Source organism: Pseudophryne corroboree, chromosome 2 (genome assembly GCF_028390025.1).
Source record: "Pseudophryne corroboree isolate aPseCor3 chromosome 2, aPseCor3.hap2, whole genome shotgun sequence".
Lineage (NCBI taxonomy): Eukaryota > Metazoa > Chordata > Amphibia > Anura > Myobatrachidae > Pseudophryne > Pseudophryne corroboree.
Genome location: NC_086445.1, coordinates 43,335,959 through 43,348,798, shown reverse-complemented (window position 1 = coordinate 43,348,798; position 12,840 = coordinate 43,335,959). Strand labels below are relative to the sequence as shown.

Genomic DNA, 12,840 nt, shown 5'->3' with positions numbered 1-12,840 from the left:
GTGTGACTAAGCTAAGCAACCCAAGTGGCCGACACAAACACCTGGCACATCTAGGAGTGGCACTGCAGTGTCAGACAGGATGGCACTTCCAAAAATAGTCCCCAAATAGCACATGATGCAAAGAAAAAAAAGAGGTGCACCAAGGTCGCTGGATGGCTAAGCTAAGCGACACAAGTGGCCGACACAAACACCTGGCCCATCTAGGAGTGGCACTGCAGTGTCAGACAGGATGGCACTTCAAAAAATAATCCCCAAAGAGCACATGATGCAAAGAAAAATGAAAGAAAAAAGAGGTGCAAGATGGAATTGTCCTTGGGCCCTCCCACCCACCCTTATGTTGTATAAACAGGACATGCACACTTTAACAAACCCATCATTTCAGCGACAGGGTCTGCCACACGACTGTGACTGAAATGACTGGTTGGTTTGGACCCCCACCAAAAAAAAAGCAATCAATCTCTCCTTGCACAAACTGGCTCTACAGAGGCAAGATGTCCACCTCCTCCTCTTCCTCCGATTCCTCACCTCTTTTACTGTGTACATCCCCCTCCTACACACTGGAGGGGGGGCAACTTAGGTAAAATAAAGCCAGTTTGTGCAAGGGCCTCCAAATTGCCTCTTTTTCCTGCCAGTATACGTACGGACTGTCTGACGTGCCTACTTGGATGCGGTCACTCATATAATTCACCACCATTCTTTCAATGGTGACAGAATCATATGCAGTGACAGTAGACGACATGTCAGTAATCGTTGGCAGGTCCTTCAGTCCGGACCAGATGTCAGCACTCGCTCCAGACTGCCCTGCATCACCGCCAGCGGGTGGGCTCGGAATTCTTAGCCTTTTCCTCGCACCCCCAGTTGCGGGAGAATGTGAAGGAGGAGCTGTTGACGGGTCACGTTCCGCTTGACTTGACAATTTTCTCACCAGCAGGTCTTTGAACCTCTGCAGACTTGTGTCTGCCGGAAAGAGATATACAACGTAGGTTTTAAATCTAGGATCGAGCACGGTGGCCAAAATGTAGTGCTCTGACTTCAACAGATTGACCACCCGTGAATCCTGGTTAAGCGAATTAAGGGCTCCATCCACAAGTCCCACATGCCTAGCGGAATTGCTCTGTTTTAGCTCCTCCTTCAATCTCTCCAGCTTCTTCTGCAAAAGCCTGATGAGGGGAATGACCTGACTCAGGCTGGCAGTATCTGAACTGACTTCACGTGTGGCAAGTTCAAAGGGTTGCAAAACCTTTGCACAACGTTGAAATCATTCTCCACTGCGCTTGAGTCAGGTACTTTCCCCCTCCTTTGCCTATATCGTAGGCAGATGTATAGGCTTGAATGGCCTTTTGCTGCTCCTCCATCCTCTGAAGCATATAAAGGGTTGAATTCCACCTCGTTACCACCTCTTGCTTCAGATGATGGCAGGGCAGGTTCAGGACTGTTTGCTGGTGCTCCAGTCTTCGGCACGCGGTGGCTGAACGCCGAAAGTGGCCCGCAATTCTTCGGGCCACCGTCAGCATCTCTTGGACGCCCCTATCGTTTTTTAAATAATTCTGCACCACCAAATTCAATGTATGTGCAAAACATGGGACGTGCTGGAATTTGCCCACACGTAATGCACGCACAATATTGGTGGCGTTGTCCGATGTCACAAATCCCCAGGAGAGTCCAATTGGGGTAAGCCATTCTGCGATGATGTTCCTCAGTTTCCGTAAGAGGTTGTCAGCTGTGTGCCTCTTCTGGAAAGCGGTGATACAAAGCGTAGCCTGCCTAAGAACGAGTTGGCGTTTGCGAGATGCTGCTACTGGTGCCGCCGCTGCTGTTCTTGCTGCGGGAGGTAATACATCTACCCAGTGGGCTGTCACAGTCATATAATCCTGAGTCTGCTCTGCTCCACTTGTCCACATGTCCGTGGTTAAGTGGACATTGGGTACAACTGCATTTTTTAGGAAACTGGTGACTTTTTCTGACGTCTGTGTACATTTTCGGTATCGCCTGCCTAGAGAAATGGAACCTAGATGGTATTTGGTACCGGGGACACAGTACCTCAATCAAGTCTCTAGTTCCCTGTGAATTAACGGTGGATACTGGAAACACGTTTCTCACCGCCCAGGCTGCCAAGGCCTCAGTTATCCGCTTTGCAGCAGGATGACTGCTGTGATATTTCATCTTCCTCGCAAAGGACTGTTGGACAGTCAATTGCTTACTGGAAGTAGTACAAGTGGTCTTCCGACTTCCCCTCTGGGATGACGATCGACTCCCAGCAGCAACAACAGCAGCGCCAGCAGCAGTAGGCGTTACACTCAAGGATGCATCGGAGGAATCCCAGGCAGGAGAGGACTCGTCAGACTTGACAGTGACATGGCCTGCAGGACTATTGACTTTCCTGTGTAAGGAGGAAATTGACACTGAGGGAGTTGGTGGTGTGGTTTGCAGGAGCTTGGTTACAAGAGGAAGGGATTTAGTGGTCCGTGGACTGCTTCCGCTGTCATCCAAAGTTTTTGAACTTATCACTGACTTCTGATGAATGCGGTCCAGGTGACGTATAAGGGAGGATGTTCCTAGGTGGTTAACGTCCTTACCCCTACTTATTACAGCTTGACAAAGGCAACACACGGCTTGACACCAATTGTCCGCATTTCTGTTGAAATAATTCCACACTGAAGAGGTGATTTTTTTTTTGTATTTTGACCAGGCATGTTAATGGCCATATTCGTCCCATGGACAACAGGTGTCTCCCCGGGTGCCTGACTTAAACAAACCACCTCACCATCAGAATCCTCCTTGTCAATTTCCTCCCCAACGCCAGCAACACCCATATCCTCATTCTGGTGTACATCAACAGTGACATCTTCAATTTGACTATCAGGAACTGGACTGCGGGTGCTCCTTCCAGCACTTGCAGGGGGCGTGCAAATGGTGGAAGGCGCCACCTCTTCCCATCCAGTGTTGGGAAGGTCAGGCATCGCAACCGACACAATTGGACTCTCCTTGGGGATTTGTGATTTAGAAGAACGCACAGTTCTTTGCTGTGCTTTTGCCATCTTAACTCTTTTAAGTTTTCTAGCAGGAGGATGAGTGCTTCCATCCTCATGTGAAGCTGAACCACTAGCCATGAACATAGGCCAGGCCCTCAGCCGTTCCTTGCCACTCCGTGTCGTAAATGGCACATTGGCAAGTTTACGCTTCTCCTCAGACGATTTTGATTTAGATTTTTGGGTCATTTTACTGAGCTTTATTTTTTTGGATTTTACATGCTCTCTACTATGACATTGGGCATCGGCCTTGGCAGACGACGTTGATGGCATTTCATTGTCTCGGCCATGACTAGTGGCAGCAGCTTCAGCACGAGGTGGAAGTGGATCTTGATCTTTCCCTATTTTACCCTCCACATTTTTCTTCTCCATTTTTTAATGTTTGGAATTATATGCCAGTAATATATCAATAGCAATGGCCTACTACTATATATACTGCGCACAACTGAAATGCACCACAGGTATGGATGGACAGTATAGTTGACGACACAGAGGTAGGTAGAGCAGTGGCCTACTGTACCGTACTGCTATATATTATATACTGGTGGTCAGCAAACTGTGCAAAACTGAAATGCACCACAGGTATGAATGGATAGTATAGTTGACGACACAGAGGTAGGTAGAGCAGTGGCCTACTGTACCGTACTGCTATATATTATATACTGGTGGTCAGCAAACTGTGCAAAACTGAAATGCACCACAGGTATGGATGGATAGTATACTTGACGACACAGAGGTAGGTAGAGCAGTGGACAACTGTACCGTACTGCTATATATATATATATATATATTTTTTTTTTTATTTTTTTTTTTTTATACTGGTGGTCAGCAAAATTCTGCACTGTCCTCCTACTATATACACTACAATGCAGCACAGATATGGAGCGTTTTTCAGGCAGAGAACGTATAATACTGGTGGTCACTGGTCAGCAAAACTCTGCACTGTCCTCCTACTATATAATACTGGTGGTCCCCAGTCCCCACAATAAAGCAATTAGCACACTGAGCACAGATATTTGCAGCACACTGAGCACAGATATGGAGTGTTTTTCAGGCAGAAAACGTAGATATTGCAGCACACCGAGCAGATATTTGCAGCACACTGAGCACAGATATTTGCAGCACACTGAGCACAGATATTTGCAGCACACTGAACATAGAAACTGAGAGGACGCCAGCCACGTCCTCTCACGATCATCTCCAATGCATGAGTGAAAAATGGCGGCGACGCGCGGCTCCTTATATAGAATACGAATCTCGCGAGAATCCGACCGCGGGATGACTACGTTCGGGCGTGCTCGGGTTAACCGAGCAAGGCGGGAGGATCAGAGTTGTTCGGACCCGTGCAAAAAAAGGTGAAGTTCGGGCGGGTTCGGATCCCGAGGATCCGGACCCGCTCATCACTAATTTCTATATGTGTCTCCTGTTCATGTTGCCTTCTTCTAGCAATTATATTCTGTTATTTGAATGTTGTATTTTTATAGGGAGGCCTTTTGTCAGGGCCGTTGACTATTTGGTATTGGCATATTGTTTTCTGATGTTAGGCTGGGGACTTCATGTCCTCAAGGTTATGGGGTTTAGCTGCCCCACAGATAGTTCATTTTGGAAAAAAAAAATTTCTCTCTCTTGAATCTATCATATATATATATATATATATATATATATATATATATATATATATATATATATATATATATATATAATGGAGCGAGGTAAGCAGGCGGCACTCATCAGACTGTATAAACGTGGTTACTTTATTGGCTAAAGGCCGACATGTTTCGGAGATAACTTCTCCGTCCTCAGGGCCAGACAACATGTCAGCCTTTAGCCAATAAAGTAACCACGTTTATACAGTCTGATGAGTGCCGCCTGCTTACCTCGCTCCATTATCTGATGGGAATCACTTCTCCATGAGGAAGGCACCTCAGCAAGTTGTCACCTTTTAAGAGAGTGCCGGAAGTTACACTGGACGCTATATATATATATATATATATATATATATATATATATATATATATATATATATATATATATAGTCCCTCAGGGTGGAGCAGCACGAAGTTGAGGCTGCAGATCAATCCAGGCAGATGCTTCTCTCGGAGTATCAAAGAAATGTGTGCGATTGCCAGACACCACCCGAAGTCGTGCAGGATACAGCACATAGAATATTGAAGTTGAAGAGCACGAAGCCGCTGTTTAACCTGTGTAAACTGTGAACGGGATTTCTGGACCTCAGCCGAAAAAGTCCTGAAACCCAGCCACCCTCTGAATGCCATGCTCCAGCGGGCCTTTAATCCTAGCGAGCCGTAGAATAGTATCCCTGCCCTTGTAATGAAGAATCTTAGAAATAAATGTCATGGGTTGTGCGCCCGGTGGGAGGGGGCGAGTGGGCACCCGATGGGCCCTCTCAACAGCAAACTGCGGGGTGAACGAGTCCTTGCCAAATGTGGATAATAACCAAGATTCCAGAAATTGTTCTGGCTGAGAACCCTCCGCCTTTTTGGGAAGGCCCACAAAGCGAACATTATTTCGTCTGAGGCGTCCTTCAATATCCATCAATTTAAGCTTGCACGCAGACATCTCTGTTTCCAGGGAAGAGAGACGGGCAGGGATAGGGGTGCAGGAGTCTTCCAACGAAGAAATGCGGTTCTCAGTCTCCCCAACTCTGTCCCTGAGTTTCTGCATATCTTGACGTATAAGTGAGATATCGATATGCACTTCCGCCACTCTACCCGCGAGCAGTTTCTCAGAATCTGTAATGGCTTGCAACAGTTGAGACATGGTAACCTCAGCAACCTCCGCCATGTTGGGAGAGGAGGGGGAGGAAGTGGCAGACAATGGCGAGGAGGACACAGAGGGAGCCGGTGTCCAAACCACGCAAGCAAATTGCACTAAGCGGCCCGCAGCAGAGGCACGCCGGTTGCGGACCATCAGGTTTACAAATCAGGACCAAATAAGCGAGGGTTACGTTATAAATCTCTGGACAAGTAGAAAAGAGAGGCACAGGTGTGGCAGTGCCCCGTGGGTAAACGGTGTTAATTCGTAGCAGCGAGGTAAGCAGCCCACCACAAGGACTCTCAGATACACAATACTGCTCTCCCAGGCAGTGCAGGGTTAGGCTTCCAGCCTCCAGCCAGTTCCAGCAGCCCAAACAGCAGGAGAGGTGCGGGCAGGAGCAGAGCCGCGCCTGCCGCCAACCACAAGATGGCGCCCGGGAAATTATCATGGATAGCACAGCCGGTGGTCCAGCACTCAGGGGGGCCAGCGTTCAGGGCACACACAGCGGTGGATCCCTCCAGCCGGAGTACAGGCAGCTTCAGATCAAGCCAAGGACAGTCAGGAGCGGGTGGCAGAGCTCCATCCGCGCGCCCCACCAACCGCAAGATGGCGCCCGGCGGCTCCCCGCAGCCAGCACAGCCGCGGCAAGCGGTCCAGCAGGGAGAGGGGCCAGGTCACAGAACAAATGAAGTGGCAGGGACCTCGGCCTGTCCCCCCGCCAGCTGTGGGGTAGGTCAAGCCGGCCAGGCGGTAATAGAAGGGCACAGGTCCTGGCCTGCACTCTCCAAGATGGCGCCGGCCGCACACAGGTCAGGATCAGCACGGCACTTTCAAATGCTCACTGCAGGGAGACAGGGCACAGGATCACACCAGACCAAAGCCCAGAACGGTCAGCAGTTGTTCAAACAGCCGTACAGGGCCAATTAGGCAATCACACAGGGGCAGCAGGATACATTCAGGATAATTTAGGCTGGGGAGCTAGGAGAACACGTCCTACTCCATATCCAGTTAGGCCACGCCCCCGCTGTTGTATCAGTCTTAGTAGATTGCCTCACATGACTATTTACAGCATCCTTAACACTTATGTGCCTGTAATATATTATATATGCCCTGAGAATATATTATGCTCTTACTTCTTCTACAACAAACCTGGGCAATGTTCTTGTTGAGAAGGTAGACTCCATAGTCAAATTGCAGCTTCTCCCCTCCTTTGGGGTACAAAGGAAACCTGGAAAGAAAATGGAAAAAAAAAAAATTCAGTCTAGCGATGATTGAAATGAGGTTAGGCAAGCCCTGAAAATGATCACTCTCACAATTACTGTATGTCATTAAATCACAGCTACAACCATAAAACAAAAGGCTCCTTTTATACCATTCACAATGTGAGGCACGTTCACAAATGGGACACACAATAAGTTGTTTTACTATTCTCACTCAAGAAGTTACCCAAGACTTCAGCCATTCTCCTCTATCCAGTCTTCTCCTCATCCATGCATCTACACTGCTATCTGTGGTAAATGGCAAGGCAAAACTGATCGTCCTCTCTTACAGGTCCACATCTACAGTACTTACAAATACCAGCTCCCACAAGACTTTTCCTGTGTAGCTCCCTCCTTATGGACTCCCCAGCTCACCTGGCCAGACACTCCTTTCAACCTTCAGTCTACCAAGCACGCTCAACGCCCACCTCTTCTCTAAAGCCTAAGCCTCACCAGTTACTATTTCCTCTACAGGTACCATTGTGCGTCTCTCTAGCTTCTACTGCCTAAGCATTGTCCTCTCCCCATAGACTGTAAGTCCTCAGGAGCCTTCCCAACCAGCATAACGTCTATATACCTCCATCACCCTCATTTGTATATGTTCTGTTTCAAAGTACAATTTAGGTTTCCTCTGCCTAGATGATATAAAGGCTATGGTGAAAACCACTAGAATTACTCTTCCTCTGGATATTGCATCCAGGAAACGGGAGACTGGTCTTTTGTACACTGAGGAGGAACCCAGAGAAGGTCAGAGTTTCAGGTAACAACCAACGTTCTAAGATGCCTGAAGGTGGCAAACCCGCCTAAATAATGATGGAAACACCAATGCTTATACTACGTTCAGAGACTAATTATGAGCCAGTTATGTTACGCTGTAAAGGCTTCATAAAATTGTTCTTTAAATATATGAAGGGGTGTCTGTAGATTTGAAAGATCTGAATATCTTTACAGTGAAACCGGGTGATTTATAAACTGGTCGGTATAGTGGCCCCTCTCCAAGGGAGTCCACTTTGAGATGCCCAGAAAGAAATAATCAGCTTAGTGCGCTCCGCTGCCACCTGTCCGTCAAGCAGCCCTCACTGGAAAGCAAACAATCACTTTGCACAAACGTAAATGCTCTCAGCTGGATTTAATTCTGCATGAAACATATGGCTTGCATCCTTTATTTCTTCAGAAATCAGCAATTTGCCAGCCTACCAGGATATCAAATATTTAACAACACAAAATATCTCGTTAATTTGAGGCAATACAATGCTAAAGCCTATTAATGTCAAAAGCATTGCGAGCTCTGGTATTTAAATAAGATGACAGCCGTGTCCTATTGTCCACTCAGCCAGATAACGATATCCTGCCAAACTGTTAAGTTTGAGTATGTCTGCATTTTTTACTTTCATACAATGACTAATACAGCAATTCCTTAACCCTTTCAGATGAGGGGTAGGTTTTGCATCTTCAATGATGAACCACCCATATACAAAGGCTGGTTCCAACTCCATCACAATCCAGCCTATCAAATTGCTAAGAACTAGTCTAGCCGCAGAGCTACGGTGATTTAATAGGCTCAATACTAGCGCAGACTAGAAAGTGTTGCTTCTATTGGCTATATCAGAAAAAAAAAGGCAATTTTTTTATTCTGTTCAATTTCTATATTATTAAGGCGACTTGTTTGGCGTTCGCCAGGGCCGATACGGACGATACACATGGAAAGCAGCAGCATCTGCAATTTTTATGCACGGCGCATGCGTTTGAGGCTTATATGCGCATCTCTGCGGATTTGCAGCCAGCCACTAATTGGGTGTTACAGGGCAGAAGCAAGGGTTCACACCTAGGACAAACGATGTGTGGGCCTACAGACAGAATTACGGGCCACAGGGGGTGCCATGGGAAAAGAAAACATGAAATAGATCTCAGTTTTCATGAATAAAAAAAAAGGGGGGGAAGTGAAGAAAAAGAAAGATGTGAAAAATGAGAAAGGTGTGAAAATAGAGGTAAAGGGAGGGAGGGTAGTCAGGGGCAAAAATGCAAGAGAGCATTCATATGCACAAAGGGAATCTATTACCTAAAGTAAGTGGGAGCATTAAGTAGTACAATAATACAATTTACAGTAAGTCCAACTTTAAACGGAAAAGAGAATTTGAGGAAAAATACTTAACAGTATGTTTCGGAAAAACAACCAATAAAATATAAAAGTACAAATGGAAATGCTTCAAGCAATATACAGTAGAGCAACTGTAATATCCTATATAATAAAAAGGCTAACGCTGCTCCTTAACTTTATGGGGGGAATTCAAGTGTTTTGCGTACCGGTGGCCACTAGATGACGCTCGACAGAGCAACTCAATTGTTGCTCTGTTCGGGCACACACAGCTGCCGGCGCTGATATTACTGTTACGTTGTTCCGTCATGTTGATGGGCTGATAACTAGTGAAGTATAATAGTGTAATATGGTAAAACCAGTGACAGCAGTCGGACGGTTACAGATGGCGTAGAAAGTGCCATCTTGTGGACTCAATTTTGATTATCTGTACTTTCGATTATGACTATACTTTGTACTAGATTGTACACAATATAGTCAAGAGTGACTTGCCTGCACAGTCCATCTTTCCTTGCGATACCGACCCCGCGGGAGTGGGCATAGGTATTGCAGCTGGATAAACACAGTGCGATTTGCACTAACTTTACACTGCAATGGTAAATGGCACTGCCACTTTAACACATCTGCCCCAGTATCCACTATTTTTTAATTATTTTGGATCCACATGTGCCAGATACTTGTCCCTCTCAGGCACAAGAATAAACTTGTTATTTTTAAAGAATCACTACAGTATGCAGATTTTCATCATTTCCAAAAACAGAATTAAAGCAGGCCTTCCAGAATAAAGCCCCTTTGCGTAATCTTCAGCGTGTAGAATTGTGATTATGTAATGCTTTTAAAATTCTCCATGACCCTTCACCCCCTTAAATAGCAAGTCCGGTGTTCATGAGATGCGACCATCCAAGAACTGGGAATCGCTTGTCTGTACAAACACTTTAGCTTAATACCCTAGGCTTCCTATGCTGTCACGTACAGCCGCGATCGCTTCCAACTGGGATATTTAAAGCTCTTCCCAAAATATCTGAACTTGAGACACAGTAGAAAAGAATTTAAGCGACTTGGTTTCTAAAATGATCTCACGAAGCCAACGCCATACGATGCGACTTTGCTGTCATGCGCCGAGAAGAATGTTGCGTAAGACCCGGAATATGGAATTACATTGTTCTGCGATAATTCAGCAATACGAGCTGAAGTGTTCTGGAATGTTGTCAAATCACAAGTCTCATTGGCTCCTCCAGATATTTGTATTAAGGGAAAAAAAAAAAAAAAACTTTAACTAAGAGCCAAGCAAAATATAATCGCTTTAATAAAAACAGGGCTTTTGAAGACAGACTCTACACATATTCAGCCATTTTCAGAATAATTAATCATTTTTAGTGAAAGATTTTTCTCGTTTGATGAAATGCACATGCTGGTGTATTATCTGCTAGTAGGCGGCCAACCCTACGCTGCTAAACATTGCTGAGATATTATATATATATATATATATATATATATATATATATATATCTCTATATCTATATATATATATATATATATATCTATATATATATATATATATCTATATATATATATATATATATATATATATATATATATATATATATATATATATATATATATATATATATATATATATATATATACACACACACACATACATATATTTATATATACACATTATAATATATATATACAGGTTGAGTATCCCTTATCCAAAATGCTTGGGACGAGAGGAATTTTGGATATCGGATTTTTCCGTATTTTGGAATAATTGCATACCATAATGAGATATCATGGTGATGGGACCTAAATCTAAGCACAGAATGCATTTATGTTACATATACACCTTATACACACAGCCTGAAGGTCATTTTAGCCAATATTTTTTATAACTCTGTGCATTAAACAAAGTGTGTCTACAGTCACACAATTCATTTATGTTTCATATACACCTTATACACACAGCCTGAAGGTCATTTAATACAATATTTTTAATAACTTTGAGTATTAAACAAGGTTTGTGTACATTGAGCCATCAGAAAACAAAGGTTTCACTATCTCAATCTCACTCAAAAAAGTCCGTATTTCGGAATATTCCGTATTTTGGAATATTTGGATATGGGATACTCAACCTGTATATATATATATATATATATATATATATATATATATATATATATATATATATATATATATATATATATATATATATATATATATATATAATGGAGAATGAGGGCGGCACTCAAGCAGGCTGTTGCATGTGTAGAAAATCAGTTTAATAGATCCGACATGTTTCGGGGACTAGCCCCGTCCTCAGGGCCTTAACGTTAAGGCCCTGAGGACGGGGCTAGTCCCCGAAACATGTCGGATCTATTAAACTGATTTTCTACACATGCAACAGCCTGCTTGAGTGCCGCCCTCATTCTCCATTATATTTATTGAGGACTCTGCCTCTGGGAGGGCACCGCAGCACTACAAATTGATTACAAGAGGAGTGCCGGGATCTTTTATATATATATATATATATATATATATACATACACATACATACATACACACACACACACACACACACACATATACACACACACTTTATAGACTAATTTCTGCTTGCTTATAGCTTGCCTTTCACCCTGTTCAATTTGCAGAAATGACATTTAATCCGCTAGAAATGAAAGAATTTTTTAAAGGAATGTTTTAAAATTGCATATATGTTTTAATTCATGCAACACATATGGTTTTATATTAAAATGAATTTTTCGGTGCATATTACGTGGAATTCCCGAAACTTGGATTTGGGTTCTGAGAATATACAGGGCTGTAAATGACTGACGGCTCCCCAAATTGGTATATAAATGCTGAGCTTGCAAAGTTCTCACAGTCCGGCCTGGTTTTAAAGCGACTGTAAAAGGTGTTTCAGGAACCTTTAACACAAGACAAGAACCCTATAAATCTCAACCCTTTTCATATTTCCAGCTGCTTCCCCCCATATTTTAATTTGACAAAGTGTTGGACTACGAAAACATCACTGAAATCCCAACATATTAAAGCCATTATCAAATCACTGAAACTGAGGTAATTTTCATAGTTTGGCAGACGAGCATCACTTTCGGTAATTTTATTTTATTTATTTCAAGGGAGGGGGGGGGGGGGGGGGGGGGATGGCCGAGAGTGAACACGATATGTGGGAATAGCAAACTGAAGTACGTTTACTAGCAGGCGGATTAAAGTGGCTGAAAGCTTTCTGCATTACTGGAGAATCTGAGATGCGTGACATTGTAGTGGCTGCACAGGAAACAAAGTGCCGTTATACTGCCACAACAGTGAGCAAACTTGTGTGAACAGGCCTTTGCTCATTTTAGGTTATCTGATGGGTGCTCCGAAAACACTCTTGCATCCAAAGCTGCACGGAAAATATAACTTGCTTTGGGGAGACCCCTCCTACCTGTGCACCTTGCACACGTTACAGAACAGGTTTTAACGTAAAGTGCAGCAACTTATATGTAATGCATAAAATGTTTAAGCCTATGTGGAAGATAAAATGCAAGCACTTACCCTGGTGGGGGCTAGAGCATATCTGGCGATGTTATGTCATTGCCGAAGTTCCGATGCATAAGTACCAGAGCGGTGTAGTACTGGAATATCCCGCCACCCCTGTTTGTGCATTGGAGGG

General features: G+C 44.2%; 1 protein-coding gene across 2 annotated transcripts in view; it reads right to left on the bottom strand.

Moving 5' to 3' along the window:
* Positions 1-12,840, bottom strand: part of UVRAG (UV radiation resistance associated) — a 138,038-nt gene that overhangs the window by 36,234 nt on the left and 88,964 nt on the right. For both annotated transcript variants that reach the window (XM_063951244.1, XM_063951243.1), the window contains exon 13: positions 6,957-7,035. In XM_063951244.1, coding sequence (XP_063807314.1) covers positions 6,957-7,035 — 79 coding nt within the window. The remainder of the gene's footprint in view (positions 1-6,956; positions 7,036-12,840) is intronic.